This window comes from Arachis stenosperma, chromosome 5, assembly GCF_014773155.1.
Source record: "Arachis stenosperma cultivar V10309 chromosome 5, arast.V10309.gnm1.PFL2, whole genome shotgun sequence".
In the NCBI taxonomy this organism is placed as follows: Eukaryota; Viridiplantae; Streptophyta; class Magnoliopsida; order Fabales; family Fabaceae; genus Arachis; species Arachis stenosperma.
This window is the reverse complement of record NC_080381.1, coordinates 123,919,925-123,942,016: the sequence shown is the minus strand read 5'-3', so window position 1 is coordinate 123,942,016 and position 22,092 is coordinate 123,919,925. Positions and strand designations below refer to the sequence as shown.

The 22,092-nt window shown below is 34.1% G+C and overlaps 3 protein-coding genes across 22 annotated transcripts; 2 read left to right on the top strand and 1 right to left on the bottom strand.

Moving 5' to 3' along the window:
* The first annotated feature begins 3,302 nt into the window (after positions 1–3,302).
* Positions 3,303–6,727, top strand: LOC130982883 (pentatricopeptide repeat-containing protein At1g62910-like). 3 transcript variants are annotated; one of them, XR_009087209.1, is made up of 3 exons: positions 3,303–4,641; positions 6,058–6,118; positions 6,487–6,727. XR_009087209.1 is itself a non-coding variant. In XM_057907013.1 (2 exons), the coding sequence occupies exon 1, from the start codon at positions 3,529–3,531 to the stop codon at positions 4,633–4,635; it is 1,107 nt and encodes a 368-aa protein (XP_057762996.1). In that variant the 5' UTR covers positions 3,303–3,528; the 3' UTR covers positions 4,636–4,641; positions 6,487–6,727. The 3 variants fall into 3 exon arrangements, 1 of the variants encoding a protein (XP_057762996.1); XR_009087210.1 differs by having other exon boundaries at positions 6,016–6,118; XM_057907013.1 differs by lacking the exon at positions 6,058–6,118.
* Positions 6,728–7,099: 372 nt separating this feature from the next.
* On the bottom strand, positions 7,100–10,254 carry LOC130982784 (peptidyl-prolyl cis-trans isomerase FKBP62-like). Of its 3 annotated transcripts, none has more exons than XM_057906868.1 (6): positions 9,716–10,254; positions 9,508–9,655; positions 8,112–8,186; positions 7,940–8,020; positions 7,662–7,856; positions 7,100–7,570 (listed from the first exon to the last, which is right to left on the bottom strand). In XM_057906868.1, the coding sequence occupies exons 2-6, from the start codon at positions 9,542–9,544 to the stop codon at positions 7,338–7,340; spliced, it is 621 nt and encodes a 206-aa protein (XP_057762851.1). In that variant the 5' UTR covers positions 9,545–9,655; positions 9,716–10,254; the 3' UTR covers positions 7,100–7,337. The 3 variants fall into 3 exon arrangements, with proteins under 3 accessions (XP_057762851.1, XP_057762852.1, XP_057762850.1); XM_057906869.1 differs by having other exon boundaries at positions 9,508–9,644; XM_057906867.1 differs by having other exon boundaries at positions 9,508–9,644; positions 9,763–10,254.
* A 3,846-nt stretch (positions 10,255–14,100) lies between these two features.
* On the top strand, positions 14,101–21,957 carry LOC130981384 (pentatricopeptide repeat-containing protein At1g62680, mitochondrial-like). 16 transcript variants are annotated; one of them, XM_057904980.1, is made up of 9 exons: positions 14,101–14,509; positions 15,097–17,146; positions 17,251–17,273; positions 20,289–20,437; positions 20,544–20,638; positions 20,754–20,865; positions 21,077–21,163; positions 21,269–21,508; positions 21,633–21,957. In XM_057904980.1, exons 2-4 carry the CDS (start codon positions 15,811–15,813, stop codon positions 20,325–20,327), a joined length of 1,398 nt encoding a protein of 465 aa, XP_057760963.1. In that variant the 5' UTR covers positions 14,101–14,509; positions 15,097–15,810; the 3' UTR covers positions 20,328–20,437; positions 20,544–20,638; positions 20,754–20,865; positions 21,077–21,163; positions 21,269–21,508; positions 21,633–21,957. The 16 variants fall into 16 exon arrangements, 15 of the variants coding, with proteins under 15 accessions (XP_057760963.1, XP_057760964.1, XP_057760969.1 ...); XM_057904981.1 differs by having other exon boundaries at positions 20,544–20,642; XM_057904986.1 differs by lacking the exons at positions 17,251–17,273; positions 20,289–20,437 and having other exon boundaries at positions 15,097–15,854; positions 15,934–17,146.
* Positions 21,958–22,092: the final 135 nt, after the last annotated feature.

Here is a 22,092-nt window from a genome sequence, read left to right as displayed (position 1 = left end):
TGTTTAAACTAATATTTATTGCATTTTTTTTTTGCTCTAATAAAGAAATTATGGTTTTAGCTATTAATATTTCTGCACAAATTAGCAGTATTCCTATATTAAATGGTTCAAATTTTGAAATTTAGAATACCATAAAAATTATCTTCGGTGGAAAAGTAAGAGAAATTCAATCGAATGAGCATCATGATCATAAAATCAAGAGTAACTATTGTTGTGAAATGATTTTATATGCAGAGCATGACTTTACAAAAGCTACCATGATTGTCACAACTCCTTTTGGAGAAAAGAAACAACAATTGCATTTAAATACTGAAAAGTGAAAAGCAAGGACAGAATTATCTAGATTGATTAAATCTAGAGACAAAGTGGATAGATGTTGTGTCCAATATTTTTAAAAGGTATTTGTTTTGGTACGATAATAAACTCATACGTATTAGGGGTATTCACAGTGTGGTTTAGATCGGTTTTGAGTCAAAAATGTATTTAATTCGAACACTAATTTTATTTGTGGTGCGATGTGGTTTGAATTGGTTTATGCACATGCCACTCTCAATAGAAACCGCTGCTGGCTATAGCGATTTTTGTGTAAAATCCTGACCTACATAAACAGCGGCTATCAATCGCTACTATCAGTAGTGATTTCTATAGAGATATAAAAAATTATATTTACGTATTTTCATTTCAAAAGTTGTATTTGGGTAAAATTTGTTTTTAAATAATTTATTTAAGTAAATTGTCCCTATTTTAAATTTCGAAAATATTTTAAAATTTATATTAGATTATAATTATATTTTAAGATATTTATTTATTATTCTATTGTAAAACGATTTGTTCGATTGAATTATGAATTAGACTAATCTATTCTTAATATATAAAAGTAGGTACATAAGTTTACCCACATTACTTCTAAGATATTTCTCTTCTTTTACTAATATCATGTCAGCACTATTGCTTACTTAGGCAAAATTTTAGAATCCACCACTCAAATCTTACTAAATCAACTTTTATTTAAAAAAAATCACAAAAAACAACTAAAAAACACAATAAAAACCAACAACTTAACTTTTTTCAAACCAATCCTTATTTCTAAAACAACAAAAACACAAATTAACATTTACCCCAAAAAAAGCTCTGAAAACCAAAGAGCTTATTACTTTTCTCATACTTCTCGAAACCCTCTTCCTCTTGTCGCTTCTCCGTACCAAGATCCTATTTCTTCCATCCTCTTCCAGTCCCATGAGCCATTGTTTTTTCCTCAAAACAAATTGTCCATCACGATGTCCATCTCTGGCGGAGCCGCATTGCATAAATTGCAGAAACCAGGGCAAACTCCATTCCTCCTGTTGCGGTTTTCATGTCGGAGCTCGATTCTGGGTCTCAGACCAACGTCACCATTCGGCGTCGCCAACATAGAAAATGCGTCCCAGGTATCTTTCTAAAGATTTTCAACTTTACCGTTTACTCAAATCTTACCAAATCAACTTTTATTTTCAAATAAAAAAAACACAAAAAACAACTAAAAAACATAATAAAAATCAACAACTTAACTTTTTTCAAACCAATCCTTATTTCTAAAACAATAAAAACACAAATTAACATTTACCCCCAAAAAAAAGCTCTGAAAACCAAAGAGATTATTACCATTCTCATACTTCTCGAAACCCTCTTCCTCTTGGCACCTCTCCGTACCAAGATCCTATTTTCCCCATCCTCTTTCGATCCCATGAGCCATTGTTTTTTTTTTTCAAAACAAATTGTCCATCACGGTGTTCATCTCTGACGGAGCCGCATTGCATAAATTGCAGAAACCAGGGCAAACTCCATTCCTCCTGTTGAGGTTTTCGGCAAACTCCATTCCTCCTGTCGGAGGTCGATTCTGGGTCTCAGACCAACGTCACAATTCGGTGTCGCCAACGTAGGAAATTCGTCCCAAGTATCTTCTTAAGGATTTTCAACTTTGCCGTTTACTCTTCTCATTCTGTTGTTCAATATCATTTTCAATAGCCATATTTATTTGTTATCAATAATAACATTTTAATTGTGAACTCATTGCAAGTAACACAAGTTTATGTATTCCTCTTTTTTAAACGGTTCTGTCCAACAGTCATAACCAAAATTAGGTTTACCCACATTACTTCTAAGTTATTTCTCTTCTTCTACTAACGTCATGTTAACAATATCGCTTACTTGGCAAAATTTTAGAATCCACCACTCAAATCTTGCCAAATCTATCTATCTATCTATCTATTTATAATATATAAAAGCTGATACTAACTTTCTCCACAATGAGTTTAAGCCATATTTTCTTTACTAATGATGCCACATCAACAATTCTAATGACTTGGTAAAAGATGAAAATCAACCAATTACTATTTAGTAAAATATTTTAAAAAATTAAAACAAAAAGCTCTTATCTATTATTATTCAAGTACTAATTAAATGCAATAAACATACATTAAAAGTGTCATAATAATAATTATTATAAAAAAATTTCAGTTATAAATATTCAAATTCAACAACTTATACATATTAAGACTCTTACTACTTTTCATTTTTTAATCTCTCATACTAATTGTCAAAAATTTCTTAAATTTAATTTAACATTTTTATAATATATAAAAGCTAATACTAACTTTCTCTACAATGAGTTTAAGCCATCTTTTTTTTGCTAATAATGTCACATAAGCAATTCTAATGACTTGACAAAAGATGAAAATAAATCAATTACTATTTAGTAAAATGTTTTAAAAAAATTAAAACACAAAACTCTTATCTATTATTATTCAATTGAAATATCAAGTACTAATTAAATACAATAAACATACATTAAAAGTGTCATAATAATAATTATTATAAAAAATTTCAGTTACAAATATTCAAATTCTACAACTTATATATATTAAGACTTTTACTACTCTTTATTTTTTAATCTCTCATACAAATTGTTAAAAATTTCTTAAATTTAATTTAACATTTTTATATATTTTTCATTCTCATTTATTCATTTTATTAATTATTTACAAACAAAAGAAAACGTAAAAAAGACAGTGTAGCAATTAATGCAAATCAAAAAATAAAAAAAATAAAAATATAATTTTATATAACTCTAATATAAATAATATATGTCTTTTTAAAAAAATAAATTTAAAATTTATTTTAATATATTCTCTAAAATATTTTTAATATATTTATTAAAATTTATTTATAAACCAATGAATCATTCTGGAGTAATTTAATGAGCGGCCCGATTCTTAGAATCTTTGCTAAAGACTAACATATGGAAAAGTGAGAGAAGAACCCAACAGGATCGAGGAACGAAGAGTGGGTGTGCACTGTAAAGACCATATGGGAAAGTGAGAGTGAGAACACGTACAATAGAAATGAGGAACGAAGAAACGGGGTGGATGTTGCAGTGTAATTCTCATTCACAATAATCATTTCTCTGTCTCATGCCTTCTTCAATTTCTCTAATTCTCACTGCATTAATTCTTAATTCTGTGTTTGTGAATTCATCTCTTGATTGCAAGAATGTTGTCATTGTTCTCATTCTCACGAATCATGTTAAGGTACTCTCCTTGTTCTGTTCCCCACTCCGCTTTCCGTCTTTGCTTCCCTTCAACTTCATTCCTACACTCTCAGTCCCAATCACGTGATAAATATGTTGATATCTTCACTCGCTTGCTCTCTATGCGTCCTCCTCCATCCATCAACTCCTTTAACATGATTTTGGGGGTTCTTGCCAAGAGGAACGATTTTCCCACCGCCCTACCCCATGTTCAGCTGTTGGAAGCCCGGGGATTTCAGTTTAATGAAGTCACTTATGTGACCTTGATTCAGGGACTCTGTAAGACCAGACACATATCAGCTGCTGTTCAAGTGTTGAGAAAGATCCCAATGCATGGGATTGTTCCTAATGTCGTCATGTACAGCGCAATTATTGATAGCCTCTGCAAGGAAGGACTTGTGAATCTTGCTTTTCGTTTCTTCTCTGAAATGCTTGCTAAGGGAATCTCTCCTGATGTTCAAAGTTACAATATCATGATTAATGGCTTCTGCAAAAGTAAAATGCTCGATAAAGCCTTGATTCTCTTTGAAGAAATGCTTCGTAAGGACTTGGTTCCAAACACGGTAACTTACACCGCTCTTATTGATAGCTTGTGCAAATCAAAGAGAATCTCTTGTGCTTTGGAGCTTTTCGACAAGATGCATGATAGAGGTCAACCTGCTAACGTAGTCACTTACAATTCCTTGTTGAATGGGATGTTCAAAAACAAACAACTTGAAAAGGCACTTATGTTATTCAATCAAATGAAAAAGAGTGGCATTGATCCAAATATAAACACATACAGAGTACTTATTGATGGCCTATACAATGCAAAAGAGATTTTTCAAGATTTTTGCGTTATAGGCTGTCCTCCAAATGTGAGGGCCTACAATATTAAGATCGATGGGCTCTGCAAAAAGGGCTTATTTGAAGAAGCATTGACCCAGCTGTCGGAAATGGAACACAATGGTTGCTTACCAAATGCTGTGACTTTTGTAACTGTTATTCATGCTTTGTTTGAAAGAGATGAGAATGACATGGCGGAGAAACTTCTTCGGGAAATGATTGCTAGAGGCTTATTGAATTTATAAAAGAAGGTAAGATACATCAACTGAAATTGAAATTACATCTCAGTGTTGCTGAATATTATCATAGTTCTGTAAATTCTGTGTCTGTTGGGTCAGAGGACTTTGGCAATGCCATAACATCAATTAATTTTGCACTTTCGATTTTTGCAATTGCTATCATCCTTTTTAATTCCACTCCTTTGTTGATTCTTTAGATGATATTCCTAGTTATAGCTTACAGGTTTAGTGTTTAAGATCTCTTTTTAGCAATTGAATGCTCTTTATTGTTATTCTATGAGATGATATATTTATCATGCCAAGCAAAACTAAAAAGATTAAATTTTTTTTTTGTTTGTTCTCTGTTATTCTGCTATGCAACTTATTTTTCCTTATATATATATCAACTAATTCCTCTGACTGTTTTATCATAAGCAACCATGAACTACTGTTTATTTGATTGAATCCTCCAGGAATTGTTGTAAAAGGAAATTTAAGTAGGTATTGAGGATTTATTCTTAGGCTATATGGTTTTCACTTCCATCTTAAAAATAAACCCGCCTTCTAAAATGCGTGTCCCCTCTTTTCATCAGCCTTGGCAAAATCGAGTTAAGGTTATTTCAGTTATCTCAAAATTTTTGGCCATTTTCTTAATTAATGCTACTCAATTGTATTGCTTGGAGATTGCTCCTGCTGAAAATATGTACATTATCAAATACTTTTTCGGAGACATTATTCCATTGTCTCTAAGTCCATGTTTATAAGCATTTTCAAAAAACTCGTACTGGCTTGGAGTTTTGTTGTGTGGTGTTGTGATGGGGATGTTAAAAATGAAACGATACAGAACTCTTTGGAATTGCATTTGATTTTATTTGGTGAATTTCTTTGCATAATTATTGTATTTGTTTATTTATTTTCAATCAGATGTTGGACTATGATATAGCTTCACTGTTCATATTTATGAAAATGATTTTGATCTTGTATTGGTGGTTAACTTAGATTGAGGCTTGACATGGCTTTCATCCTTGTTATGTATGGTAAATATCAATCTACCATGTTACATGTATAAATTTAACTGGCTGCACATTAATCCAAACAATGTTAAAGCTCTCTAGTGTGAATTTTCCTTTATACTTTGATTTGTGTTTGGCCCCTTCGGAATCAAATTTAATACTAATGCTTTACTTTAAAATTTTTTGTTTGGTAACTTTTTATTTCAAATGTCATTACATTATTTTTTGTCAATATGACTTATTCAGCCATCATAACCTATATGTATAATAGATATGTTATGCAATTTTTGTCATTATAGTAGAAATTCTATGTTATTATTTTTATCGTATTTGTTATGTAAATAAGGGCATTTAAGTAAACTCTCCTTCGTTGGAATTTCACATGTTCCCGTAGAGCGGATACCTTAATCCCCGTCTCCCTTCCCCATTTATTCAGGGAGCAGGTGGCAGATTCCCGTTAGTCCTCTGTTGCAGATAACCCCGGCAAGTATCTACAGGTGCAATTGAATGGAATTAAAGTTATTAGAACATATTTGAATTGAATAAAAGTTAGCAGAACAATCTGTCTTATTTCATGCAATGTTTTTCAACTTCATATGTTTGGCTGGAGTGAATATTTGAATGGAATTAAAGTTTTTCAGAACCAAAAATTACTAAGAAGTTTGGTTGGAGTGAAGGGTTAAATGGAATTAGAGTTACTAGAACAGATTTGTGTTGAATGGTAGTATACTAAATAGATTTTGATAATCAAGGGTGTGCTAGGACTAGTTGAGAAGTGGTTAGCCATTAAACAGTTTGCATTTGGATAAACCTATTTATATTACTCTTTCTTGAATGCTATTTTGAGTTTTGCCTATTCTCACAGGTACAGCAGCCTATTTAACAATGGCATCTAGAAATAGAAGATTGACAAGTGGTTCCTATGGCAGCGGCAGTTCTAATGTCATGGGGGAATGTTTTTGCGATTGTGAATGAACCTGATGTAAAACTAGAGAATGAAATACTATTAGCCTATTACTGAAATGGTTAGATTGTTTTCTTATTTTTAGTTTTGTAGTTTGTATGTTTCTCATCATAGTCTTGTTTTTTAAACTCTAATAATTGCTTTGGATTGTATTAAGCATATGAACATTATTGTAAAAGCTAGATTCTTCAATAAGATGACTGTTCTTACATATTATGGCTATGTTGAATAACTATTTTGTGGGCTGGATATTGCTCAAGAGAAGATAGAGTAGTGATGGTACATATTTGAAATAATATGAGTGTGCCCATGCTTGAGGGTTACTGAATTAGTTGAACATCATAGCTAATCTGATAGCAGGAAGTCAGAGACTATTTTAAGTATAAATTCTTACACATAATTCCATACAGATTCCATACAAATTATTATTACATCAAGAAGTCAGAGGAATTATGTGCATAAGTTTAGAAAGCATTATCAGATGGCTGCAATAACTTGCTAATAGCATAAATGGTAGGAAGCTATGAATTTGGCATGTTGAATTCATCAATATAAATTTACAAAGCATTAATAATTGGTTTCATATCATAGTCTAATAATAACTTGTGCATACTTAACAAGCATTAAGAAGTTTCACCTAATAAGTACTTGGATTTTGTGCATATTTAAATCATCCTAAGTTCCTAAACAAAATCTTAGACCACATATTCAAATACACGTGACTTCACAACTCGAGACAATCACCACTCATTCTACTTGAGAATGGATTGCACTAATGTACTCTTCTGAGTTGACCCAGATGAGCCAAAAGCGTATTCAGGATGTATGGTCACCAATGCAACTTCCGCTTTCTTCATGTTCATTACAGCCTTATCAAGTCCATCAATCACTTGCTCCTCGTCAATTTTGAACTCAAATGGCTGCTCATCATCATGACCCTTCTTCAGGAAAACAGTCCCATCTTGCACCTTACCAATAAGTTTCACTGCAACAATGAAAATAATGAATTCAACAACCACAACCAATAAGATAGTAAATCGAATAAAAAGAATCATAATGCTGACCAAAAGCTTTACCTTGAACCACAGCTCCATCATTGGGACATTCATATCCCTCTCCCTCCTTCAGGGTCTTCTTGAGAACCTTCTTATCCTTGGTTATGTCAGATACAGCCTTCCAAGATACCAACTCGAGATCAATTTGCAGAGAAGCATTCCAAGGCACGGCACCTTCATCACCTGATGCTGGCCTTCCATTCTCACCAAACGCATCTGCAAAACTAACATGTCAATGAACTTGCACAAGCAAAATATGTCATGTACGTTGATTCTGTTAACAAGTCAATCTAACTCACATTCTGGCTTCGCAGTTAGGATGACTTTCTCTCCCTTCTTCATTGTCTTCACAGCCTTGGCCAATGCAGGACAGAAATAGCCTGCACAACAAGAAAAAGCCACATATTATTAGTACATGCAAAATAAATCAGACTTAAGAGTTTTAACTTGAGCACAAACTCGATGACTGACCTTCTTCCACGGTGAACTCCACCCCATCAGATTTCAAAACAACCGTCCCATCTTCAAGCTTAGCCACGTATTTAACTGCAGAGAACAAAAGAAGGAACAAAAATTTAAGACAACAATGAACAAAAATGTTCCCAAACAGGTGAATGAATAACATGGATGACAATACAACATCAATAACAAATAACATGCCATTGAGTCCCATTCCGCCCCTCCTCCCCAAACTATGTTCAAACTAAGATGATGTTGTATGGCTCAGAAAATCATATTTCAACTCTCACAACTAAAACCCAAGAGTTATTATTTAAAGTGTCAATTGTCAAAAATAAAATGACTCTTGATGAAATAAAAAAAAAAAAAATCAGTTCACTGATTCCTTAAAATATGACATTGATGCTTTTAAAATAAAATACAATGAAAATTCAACTGAAAAGGAATGTAATATAGCATGGGTAGCAAGCATTGGACATATTATTCCTAGCAGCAGCAAAGCACATCACATATTATTCCTAGCAAATTTGTCCTGTATCAACAAAATGATAGTAAAAATGATAACAAAAACTTGACCAAGCAAAAACTCCATATAACACCTCCAGAGAAGACAAGCAAAAACTTGAACAGAGTTGACAAGTAACTAAACAAAATGATAGTAAAAATTCATATAACACCTCCAAAGAAGACCATAAAAAACTTGAACAGAGCAACACAACTCTTCAAATAAAAATTCATATAACTCCATATAACTTCATATAAAACTGCAATAAAAACAAACACAGCCAGAGAAGACAAGCTGCGACAGAGAAGAGAAGAGAAGAGAAGACAACACAAACACTAACATGGAGGAGAAGAAAAGAGAAACAGAGGTTGAGGAGGATAACACGAACTGAAAAACGTGCTTACAAAGATGGTGCGACGGCAACTATTTTTGTAAAAATACTGAAAAGACTGAAATTTTATGTCCTAAACTGAAATTTCAGTTCTAATTCCAGGCCAACAAACATGATATTGAGTTTCAGTCTCCGTGTCAATAGAAATATGCAATAATGGAATAGAAAGCATGGAAATGCTGTCCTTCTATGCCCTTGGACAAGAGCGGCTTGGTTTGGAGCCGAATGTCAACTTAATCCCGCAAAGAACAATGTCACATCCTTTGGAGATTGGTTATTGGAAAGATTAAGTTAAATGCATATTCAGACCAGGAACTTATGGTTGGGAAAATAGTTTTTCTTTCCCGGAAAATTTGAAAGAATAGGAATAAGGCCATATTTTAGAGACAAGAAGTTGATTCTAGGAGAGTCATTATTAGAGCAGAAATCCTTGAGATGGCATTCAGGCAAACATTATAGGATATGCATATTACAGAGAAAAATAACAAAAAGAGCGAGGGAAGAACTGTTACCTGGAATCCTCCACCTGAGTCTTGGGTGAAAGCACATATTGATGTAGCATATCGAGTTACGGTAGTGGTGGTCAGGGATGCAATCGGAAGAATGATGGCAGGGTCGACATCCAAAATCTCAGCAAATTCCAGTTTAGCTGCAGAAATGCTATTATTCTAATTAAAAATCTGGGGATATAGAAAGCTATAAGTGAATTTGATCATTTACCCATTTGACAAGCTTTGAAAACGAAAAAGAGAGTTGTGGAGATAGACCCAATCATTAAGGACATTCTGGATATGAAAGGCAAAGAGGGCAGAATTGGCTTCATTTGGGTTCCGAGAGGAAGTCTGCCACCGGAAGTTATTGAGGAGATGAGGAATGATCTTCTTAGCGTCTGCAGGAATAGAGCCCAGTCGTGATGGTCATAACACGGAGGAGATTCTTGTCGAAATTGGAGGACAGGGGGAAGGAATTCAATGTGGGTGTCTTGGGTACCTCAACAACCACTCCAATAAAGGTCGTGGTGGCGAATTGTACATGGATTTTACATCACCGGCGAAGTGGTTTCGGACAATAGTGTCAAGACCATCATCAGCTGGTAGAGTAGAAAGGTCTTGGAACAACAAGAGAGCAACACGCAGAATACATGGCCTCAGGAGCACCGAAACAGTGTAACACAGCGGTGAGGGACCCTAGTCGGAATCTATGGGAGTCGTCGGACTTGTGGGCGGAGTGCAGATAAAATTTCCACCCAAGAAATTATGTTATATTTTTTAAATAGTATAATTTAAAGAAAGGAGTGTACTTTTAATTTTGTCATTTATCACTCAAAATTTAAATTACAAAAAGTGGAAGTAAATGTGGGGAATAAAAATTATAAAATGGTTCCATGGAATAGAATTAAAAGGTTTTGAAAACCGGTTTGGACTGGTCGGTTGAATCGTAAACCGCTGAAAAAAGCGGTTCGAATATATGCCAAAACCGTGAATTTCAGAAATCACAATTAAACTGGTGAATCGGTCGGTCGAACCAAACCGTGACCCGATCGATTTTTTGAATGGCCAACCAAACGTCGCCGTTTCACTCACTGAGGCAATTAGCAAACCCTAACTACATCCTCCCGTGCCAGATCTAGCATTCCAGACTCCAGAGCGCCGTTTCAATCTCATCGAGCTCCGGAGCGCCCCTCACCTCCGTCCAGCCACCGCCTCGTGCCACCGCCGTCGTTCCTTCGAACAGCCACCGTCTGCTCGCTCACTTCCCTTCCATCTCGCAGCAGCCATCGCAACCCTCGAAGCCTCCGTCGCGCAACCTTCGAAGCCTCCATCGCGTAGCAGCCATCGCAACCTTCGAAGCCACCGTCTGCTCCACCACTCTTGCATGCTCTGTCTCCCTCGGTGTCTCTCGGTGTCTCTGTCTCCCTTGGTCACTCGGTGTCTCTGTCCCTCTCCGCAACCACAGTCTCTTGCATGTTCTCTAGGTTATTTTTTTTATTAACTATGAATTTATGATTGAACTCTGATATAGTAAAGCTCTGTGAACTCTGATATAATGAAGCTCTGTCAACTCTGAATTTATGATTTACTGAAATAGTGAAGCTCTGTGAACTCTGATTCAAGTCATTCAACTATGAACTGATATGGTGATATAGTGATTGAATAATTGTTTTTCTGTGAACTGTGAAATGTGAACTGATATAGTGATATAGTGATTGAATAATGATTGAATAATTGTTTGCCGGTTTCAACTGAACTAAGTTACTGATTCAGAACTGTGAACTTTGTATTGTTATTGGATTGGATTGTATTGTTATTGGAATGGATTGTTATTGCCTGTTTGCCTGTTTCAATTGAATAATTGGATTGGATTGTATTGTTATTGGATTGCTGGTAATATTTAGGTATGTATTGTTATTGTATTGTTATTGGATTGCTGGTAATGTTTAGGTATGGATGAATAATTATTGTTAGTTAAGCTGTGAACTTTGTTGTTGTTACTTCACTTGTTACCATCGCCGGCTCCAGCTCTGTTTCACCGGTCAGTGCTGTTCCCTCTCTTGCTCAGGATCTGCTCTGCCCTGTTCTAGGCTTCTAGATTTCTTTGTTATTGGAATTTGATTTTATTTCTGGTTAGGATTGGTGAGCTGAATCTTTTATTTGAAAATTATTTTTTGGTTCTTTGATTTTCAAGTTGCTTGTTGCTTCAATTTGAGGGGATTGTGAATTTTGGTTTAAACTGTGATTGAAGGTTCTTTGGTTTGGGTATTCTTCACTTTCTTGGAAGCTTAGCTTTTAATTCGTTGAGATCAAATTATTGTTTTCAAGCTTGGTGATTTTTAGATATTCTTTTTGGTTGCTTTCTTTTTAAATGTTTCAATTGGTGTTATTGTGTTGTTGCTGTGATTTAAATGTTCTTTTTGATTCTTTCTTTTTCTCGATTGCCCAGTCAATGTTTGATTGATTGGCTTTGCTCACTGATTGATAAATTTTAGATTTATAACTCTATTACTACTCTATTGTCTGTTTGTATAGTTAAATTTTATTAAAGTTTCTTGAATTTGCACTGACTATGTTACTGATTCAAAGTTTTTTGAGTTTTGTTCATTGTTTGGTTGCACCGTCCCTGCTCTCGATCTCTGCCGACTTGCTGCCCCTCCTGTGTTTGATTTTTTTTTGTTTCAGCTGTTGTGTTTTTGTTTCAGGTCCTGTTGTGTTTGTTGTGCAATATTTTCTATCTTTAACTTGTGTATTGTATATTTATATTAGACTATAATTATGTTTTAATGTGTTTATTTATATTTTATTTATTATTTTATTATAAAACGGTTTTTTCGATTCAACTGCGGTCAAACCGGTTGAACTTATGAATCAATGAACCAATAACTAGAGCGATTTGATGACCGGTTCAGTTTTCAGAACAATTAATGATTATTTGCAGAAGAATAAATTCCTCATCTAAGTAAATATATATACTTGTGAGTGTTAAGAAAGCAAATGCTGCTAAGTGCTATCATAATTTTGGATGCAATGGTAACCAGTAAAAATTTATAATGTGACAGTGAATTAGGTAATTACATGATAAAAATATTTTTTTTAATTTTTAAATTATTATTGATTATGTAGAGTATTTTATTTAAAATTTGAATACATGCATGTATTAACCTAAGTTATTGGGATATTATAAATTTTTATAGTACTCCTACTATCTTTTAAGCTATTTTTTAAAATTATTTTGTATAGAATAAAATATTTTTTTGTGACATAATTTAAATAAATTTATTTAAAAAATTAATAATTTAAAAATTAAAAAATATATTTTTTATTCCATGCATTAAAAAAATAGCTAACACAATATTTAATTAAGAGACTTTTCAAAATATTCATGAGCTATAAAGAATGGGCAAAAGAGTATTATATGAAATTTGAATTGATAAGTCATAAATATTTTGAAAAAATCTCATCATTAAATATTTTGTTAGCTTTATTTTTAATGTATGGATTAAATTTTTAATTTTTAAATAATTAATTTTTTTAATAAATTTATTTAAATTAGGTCACTCTAATTCAAACAACCTTAACACTCATGTATGTATAATTCGAATCAAGCTGATTTGAACTATCTTAAGACCACATGCATGCATAATTGGTCAAATTCGAATTATAAACATCACTATTAATTCGAATTGATCTAATTTAAATTACTGTTAGTTTTCCTAATTCGAATGAACTTTCGAATGTAGTTCATTCGAATTACATAAGAAGATGGTTTTAAATGATTCAGATAACATTTTTGAATTTGGTAGAATCATATAATTTTGTCCTCCATTTAGTTTAATGGTGCATTTTGCCCTTACTTTTATTATCAAAATTTTTTATAATTAAATTATAATTCTATAAAAAAAAGGATAAAATACATAAAAAATTAATTATAAGTAACAATAAAATTATAAATAACGAAATGATGTTTAAGGGTGGAGAGGGAAAATTTGGAAAGTAAAAAATCGTAGAATTACAAACTTATAAAAAAAATAGAGGGTTTAATTTGAAATGTTGTTACTTATTACTAAAATTCGTGGTCTAAGATAAGATAATAAAATTAGAAACAATTAAACAAAGCAAATAACCTCGAATAAGCTTGATACTACTTTTAGGTTTAGTTTGGTAAAATTTTTTTATCTTCTCATTTTGTGTTCGGTAAATCAAGAATGTTGACATTGTTCTCATTCTCACGAATCATGTTAAGGCATGCTCTTCAAACCCCAAAGCTCTCTCCTCATTCTGTTCCTCACTCCGCTCTTCGTCTTTGCTTCCCTTCAACTTCGTCCCTACCAGTGTTGTCAGAACCGGACCGACCCGGCCGGTCGGACCGGGAAACCGGCGAACCGGTGTTATAACCGATCCGGGTGAGTCAGCGAACCGAAGAAGGAATTGAACTGGCAAGACCCGTATTGAACCGGCCGGGTTTTATTTGAACCGGCGAACCGGCAGGTTTTGTTTAACCCGGACCGGTTCGGAATTAAATTTTTTTTTTATTCGATGGAAAACGACGTCGTTTCTTTAAAAAAAAAAAACAAAACAAAATCGCAGAGCTGCTGCGTTTCATGATGTAACCCTAGCCTCCATCAGTCCATCCCCTTCCCCTGTTCTGTTTCCCACTTTCCCTTCGCAAGTTCCCTCCCATACGGCCATACCCAAACGGTTTGAGGAGAGAGACCACCACCATCAGTCCATCACCATCACCATGGCGCCATGACTCCATCCCGGAATCCCCTGCTACTCGCCTACTCTGCTTCAGCTTCAGGCTTTCAGCCACTTCGTCGCCCCGTCGGCCCGTCAGCTTCAAGCCTTCAACCACGCGGCACTCACCTCACCACCGCATCCAGAGCAGTGCGCCACTCACCCCGTCCATCAAAGATTGAACATTGAAGTCGCCTCCTCGTCGCTCCTCGCTCCAAGTCTCCCTCTTCTCTGCTCGACGCTCGTCGCTCCTCGCTCCAGGTCCAGCCGTGCAGCCGTGCAGGTTAGTATTTTTAATTTTTTAATTTTTTGAAGTTAATTGATTAATGATTATGGTATGCGGGCAGATGAGATTATGAGAACATGTTTGATAGTTTACATATATGTTTGAACTTTGAAGTTAATTTTTTAATTGGTGGTTCACATATGTTTGAATGTTTGAATATAGTTTGATTTCTGTTTGATTTTGGTATGTGGGCAGATGAGAATTGTTGTTTGGTATGTTTGGTATGTTTGATTTCTGTTTTATTTCTGTTCAGTACTTCAGTAGTTCAGTTTGTTGATTGTGAATTGTTAGTTGCTGTTATTTCTTAGTAGTTAGTGGATTGTTGTTGTGTATTGTTAGTCATTTAGTCCTGGACCCTGGTTGATTATGAATTTAGGATGGCTTTGGTATGTTTGGTATGTTTGGTATGGATTGTATGTTTCGTATGTTTGGTATGTTTGATTTCTGTTTTATTTCTGTTCAGTACTTCAGTAGTTCAGTTTGTTGATTGTGAATTGTTAGTTGCTGTTATTTCTTAGTAGTTAGTGGATTGTTGTTGTGTATTGTTAGTCATTTATAATACTTCTGTGGAAAATGCAAATCAGAATGAAACCAATCAGGATGTAGCTCCAGATTTGTCAGATGAAGAAAGATTTCCAGACTTTGAAGTTACTCCTTGGATATAATCCATGAATTGTTGTTTTCATTATGTTAAACTGAGTTGTTCATGTAATAGACTAATAGTACTAAATTTTATGTTTATTCTCGTATTACTACTTATTTTTAGGATTTGAGATTTAATGTTTATTAAAATATTATTGGAGATATGTTTTTTAACTTTTAATTTTTAAGTTTTTAGCTATTTTATACATTTTACTTATGTGGGACCGGGTTAACCGGTTCAACCAGTGACCCACTGGTTGAACCAGTGACCCAGTGACCCAATGACCTGACCGGTTTGATCACCGGTTCGGTTCTGACAACTATGGTCCCTACACTCTCACTCTCATGATGAAGCTTTTGATTCCTTCACTTGCATGCTCTCTATGCGTCCTCCTGCAGGGATTATTCACCTTCTGAATTGTGATGTTACGGGGAGCCTTCTTCCACGAAGGATTTATGATGTAGTGTAGGTTTCTCTTTGTTTTGGGCCCATGGCCCCGTAGTTAACCAGAAAAAAAAAGAAAGCTGGTGGGTGTTGCAATGTAATTCTCATGCACAATAATCATTTCCCTGTTTCATACCTTCTTCAATTTCTCTAATTCTCACTGCATTAATTCTGAATTCTGTGTTTGTGAATTCATCTCTTGATTGCAAGAATGTTGTCATTGTTCTCATTCTCACTCTCTCGAATCATGTTAAGGTACTCTCCTTATTCTGTTTCCCACTCCGCTTTCCGTCTTTGCTTCCCTTTAACTTCATCCCTACACTCTCACTCTCAGTCTCAATCACATGATAAAGATGTTGATTTCTTCACTCGCTTGCTCTCTATCTCTATGCGTCCTTCTCCATCCATCAACTCCTTTAACATGATTTTGGGGGCTTTTGCCAAGAGGAACGATTTCCCCACCGCCATTCTCCTTGTTCAGAAATTGCAAGCCAGGGGAATCGCTCCCGACTTGTTTACTTTGAACATCTTAATCAATTGTTGTTCCAGCATGGGTCGTATGAAGCTTGCTTTCTCTGGGTTGGCCAAGATTCTCACGATGGGTTATCAACCTGATACGGTAACATTAACAACAATCCTGAAAGGTCTCTGTCTCTCTGGTAATGTTGAGAAAGCACTACACTTTCATGATAGAGTCCTGGCTCTAGGATTTCAGTTTAATAAAGTTACTTATGGGACCTTGATTAAGGTACTCTGTAACACTGGATACAGATCAGCTGCTATTCAAGTGTTGAGAAAGACCCTACCACTGCTTGGGATTATTCCTAATGTCGTCATGTACAGCACAATTATTGATAGCCTGTGCACGGAAAACCTTGTAACTGATGCTTTTCATTTATTCTCTGAAATGCTTGCTGAGGGAATTTCTCCGGATGTTCAAAGTTACAATATCATGATTAATGGCTTCTGCAAAAGTAAAATGCTAGATGAAGCCTTGAGTCTCTTTCAAGAAATGCTTCGTAAGGACTTGGTTCCAAACACGGTAACTTACACCACTCTTATTGATAGCTTGTGCAAATCAAAGAGAATCTCTTGTGCTTTGGAGCTTTTGGACAAGATGCATGATAGAGGTCAACCTGCTAATGTAGTCGCTTACAATTCCTTGTTGGATGGGATGTTCAAAAACCAACAACTTGACAAGGCACTTATGTTATTCAATCAAATGAAAAAGAGTGGCATTGATCCAAATATACGCACTTACAGTATACTTATTGATGGCCTATGCAAAGGTGGAAGACTTTCAGATGCAAGAGCGATTTTCCAAGATCTTTCTGTTAAAGGCTGTCCTCCAAATGTGACGACATACAATATTATGATCAATGGGCTCTGCAAAGAGGGACTGTGTGAAGAAGCATTGAACCTGTTGTCGGAAATGGAACACAATGGTTGCTTACCAAATGATGTGACTTCTGCAACTATCATTCATGCTTTCAGACAGATGAGTATGACATGGCGGGGAATGTTCTTCGGGAAGTTGATAAAAGAAGGTAAGATACATCAACTCAAATTGAAATTACATTTCTGTTCTTGCTGAATATTATCATAGTTCTGTAAATTCTGCTGTGCGACTTATTTTTCCTTATCTTTGTAGGTATTGACTTGAAGCTCTCTAATGTGAGTTTATCTGATCTTATTTCTCTTTGATTTGTGTTTGGCCCCTTCGGAATCAATTGTGAGACACTAGAATTCTTCTCAACTTATTTGGTTTCTAGTTGAACCCATACTCACTGGATTTTATGCTTCAAAACAATATTGGTTGGGTTCTCCTATATGCACTTAGATATTTTACATATGCATGTTGCACATTTAATTTAAGAATCTACGATTGCTCATCATTTCTATGTTAGCCTGTTAGCACACTTTCTTAATCTATGATTTTTCATAATCATCCTGAACATTCATACACCAAAGTTCATAAAATCCACACAGACTTTTATATTTCACATACAAATTTGAACAAACAGCCTACTTAGTAAAGAAGAGATCAACAATTCTGGCATGTGAGTCAAGTATCAGAAAATTCCTTGTTTGCTATGAGAACTTGAAATAGATCTCAACAAAAATATACAAAAACCATGACAAGTAACATGGCTAAACAGATGCCATTAGGCTCTCTCTAAATATCTGTTAAAACAATCTCCAGTAGCATTTTTTTAATGGTTTCTTTCATAGTTATCTCATGAATTTTCACCGCCCCTTTTAACAAAGCATCCAAAGTTATACATTCCATTATGCAGAATGCCATGTTAGGTCTTCTTTGCGTTGTCTTTTCTTTTTCTATTTTTTTCCAACTTTTTTCCATTTCCAAGATTTTGCAAATATGGGATTTCTTTTTTTTTTTCTCTATTTACGCCTCTTTCTTTGAAAATTATGAAAATTGAACACTAAAAATAAAATAGAAAACGGTCTTGCAAACCAAACAAAAATTGAAAAACCCAAGCAATACATGTCGCAATTAAGAGCTTATGAATTTGATTGCATGACAATTATAACAACTAATCATTACAACCTTAATCACCAATCAATATTAATAGCATAAAAGTTTATTGCAAGACTAGTGAACTGCTATGATTGAGGTTAACACAAAACTACTAATTGTGACAACAGAATTAGTATATAAATAAAAATCATATAATTGAGACCAAACTTTGATATTGAGTGAGAGAGATTATCTTCTAAATACTTAAGGAGTAAGGACTACGATTTTAAAAGCTCTTAATTGGTATGTACCATGATTATCTGTTAGGAACTAATTTCCAAGTCAAGGTTAAAGTACACATGGTATGGAGAAAATGTCATGGAGGTGAACTCCAATTATCCTAAACAAAATTCAAGTTAAATAAATAATAGAAGAAAGGTACCTATTCAAACCTAGATAAAAGTTCTAAATGTCAACAATAGATTTTTTACTGATAACTGTAAAGCAAGAGATCCATGTCATCCTTAATATATTGTCTATGAGTAGACCTTGAAAGCTACCTTTCTTTTCAAGGCATTCATATCTCCACCACTTTTAACATGAGAACCACTTTCTTCATTTCCAAATAAGACTCTTCCAAGTTACTACTTTACAAAATCAGAATATAATGTTTGATCTGTCAAATTAAAGGAGGGTAAGTAAAATATATCCTCTCTTAATACTATTAATTCATTGTCTATATAAAGTCTTGAACAGTGAATTCTTGATAATAATAGAAGGTTCTCCAGCTTTTTTAAATTGGAGCCAGTTTTCCTTTAAAAGATTACTAAATATAAAGAGTACTAATCAAGTTATTTAAAGCATTAGGTAAAGTTATTTAGTGCTTGACTAAGCATTTAGATAAGCTGAGTTCTAATTTGATTGGTACATTGGGTTGTTGGAGCCTCATGGATCCAATTTTCAGAGCTAAGATGATAAATCGGATAATAATTTTGCTGTGCTTGTTTCTTGTTATAGTCTTATAGACCTGGATGCAAGGAGGCTAAGGGTTCCAACAATGAGCTATTGAGTGCCATCAAGAATATCCCAAATGAGTTTTCTTCTAGTAAGATTTACTTCAATATTAACTGTGAAACAAACATGAAAGGTAGGCATTAGACAATGTGGTTTAACTAACTAAATTAAAAAGGTGATTCAATAAACCCTTTGTAAACATATCCAAATATTGAAGTAAAATGTATTTCTTACTTCACTCCATAGGCAATGTGGTTTAATTAACTAAATTAAAAGGGTGACAATATGGTTGACAGCACCATGTAAATGTCATGTCAATTGTATTTCTTGTTTTATTGTTAATGGAATCTAATAGCCAAAAAGACAAAAAAAAAAAATAAAAGATGAAACTAATAGCAATGAATTAGTATGACTCCCATACCATTTGGAAATTATGATAAGATTATAAGAACAACTATGCTAAACTGAAAGTATGCAGCAAGATAGGTCAACAAATTTAGGCTTGATGTTTGTGTTGAGTTTTACGATTCTGAAGCTCATACTCCACATTCAGTTGGTTTATTGTGTAGTAAATAGAACCTTTTTTCTATTTATGGATTAGTGTAGTATGCATGTTATTTCTATTTATCCGCCTATAATCACTTACAGAAATGCAAGAAAACCCTTAGTTTTATGTACAATGTGGCATTTATTTGCGTGTGGTTGTTAAGGACTTTATCCCCTGCATCTAATCAGGATAGAAAAGTATGTTGTTCGTATATTTTTAGTTTTATTTGAGGTTCTAAGATCTGTTAAACTTTTGATTGTATCTTCTAATATTATTCATAAGTTACAAAAAAAAAAAAGATTTAATGGTTATAGGCTACTCCCAATGGGGTTGTGACTCTACCAGGTTGAGTACATTTTAATGATAAACACATGTTCACTTTTCACTAACTCACATGTTCAGTACGGTAGTTTCATTTTTAGACAAGTTTCACGGTCTCCTTATAGCAAGCATTCTCAGCGCAGGCATTCTCCCTACTCTTCTCTTGATAATTCCACGTTTGTTGCCATATTAGTTTTTATATGAAAACACTAAAATTTTCAATATCCTTTGTATTAAACAACTGTAGAAGCAAATTAAATGGAAGTTTTTAATAATTAAGAAGAAGCTAAGAAATTACAAGTTTCCATTTTGGCCGAAATATGTGCAGGAGTGCGTGGATAGCTTCTTGAAAAACATATATATGTAGAATTGGGTGACTAAGTAGAGGTCAAAGAATGATTCATTCTCAAAATTTGGATTAGTAGAGCAAATAAATATCACTGCTGATAAGAGTGACTATTTGTGGTACTCATTAAGGTATATAGGCCTCTCAATGGTTGAAAAAGCTTTCTTCTATCTGATTTGAAATCTATGCATGATCCATTATGATCCTTTTTTTGTTTTTTTTTGTTTTTATTTGAAGCATTGATTTTGAAGATGATGTTAGTGCTCAAACTGTTCTTCACATCGAATCCTTTGGACATTCCCTTCATGCTTTCATAAATGGGAAGCTTGCAGGTGAGTTGTATCAGTGACTGATTTTACAGCTTGAACCTGATCACGTGAAGACAACTCAACCGTTTCTCCAAGGCTTCCGTTCTTTCAAATAATACTAGTGAAAGTATAATTTCAGGGAGTGAAAAATGGAAACAGTGGCAATGCTAAAGTCAACGTGGATATCCTCATCACACTTGTAGCTGGGAAGAACACAATTTGATCTCTTGAGTTTAACCGTGGGTCTTCAAGTAATTCCTCTTTTTCTTCTTCTTTTTTGAATATATATACTATATAAGCATAGTTAATAGAGGAAATTTTGTTTCTTTGAAGCATTGGCCTTGTTATCTTTTCTCCTATGTGATTTAGAAACTAGAAGTCAAAATATTTCCATGCTATATATATATAAGCTGATGTGATTCTTATACAAATCAGAACTATGGATCTTTCTTTGACACATAGGGTGCTAGGATCACTGGGCCAGTGACATTGAAAGGGTTGAAGAATGGAACTACTATTGATCTCTCCTCCCAGCAACGATCATATCAGGTTACACTCCGTTTGCTTTTATCTGTCACTGTTGATTCTTGGTTGTATCTAGCTAGCTAGATACATTGTTAGAAGGATACACAATCTATATCTTTGTGAATGCAGATTGGTCTTCAAGGTGAAGACTTAGGTCAATCTAGTGGCAGTGTTGGACAGTAGAACCCACAGTCAAACTTACCCTCAGAATCAGGAAGATCAGGGCCAGTTTTGTCACTAGTGTGTCCTAATCCTAAGCAGATCATCTTTTCTATTAAATTCTCCAGTTTTGGCACGCCGAGTGGGACTTGTGGAAACTTCAACCATGGTAGCTGCAGCAGCAACAAGGCTCTATACATTGTTAAGAAGGTAATACACACAGAGCTTCTTTAAATAACATTTTCTTAGGTACCTTTGTTAGTTATTTTTCATTTCACCTTGTATCGAATCGTACGCTGAATCAACTCATAGTTTTCTTTGATTATATACACAGGCCTGCATTGGATTAAGCAGCTGTAAAAATTAATGTATCAATTGATACATTTGGAGATCCATGTAGAAGAGTAACTAAAAGTCTTGCTGTTGAAGCTTCTTGTACATAGACATTGTTGCTTCATGAAGTACCTACCCTTCTTCATAGCTTGGACATGAAGGATCTTAGATTTTTTTTAGTTGAAAAATCATGATTACTGCTGATTGATTAGCCAAATATAAAAATGGTGAATGAAATATTCTAAATAAAATAGTATATTAAATGTAAATCCATTAGTTCATACCTTATCTTAAAGTTTATATTATTATTATATTATATTTATAAATAGCATGGTTATGTCTTATCTTTTGTTTTTCATGAAGTAAAGACTATGCATGCAAAGACATTTTAACGTTTTATACACGTGACAAAAGTGCAATGCCATAGAATAAATCATAGCAAGCATTTAAAAGCTTGTTTT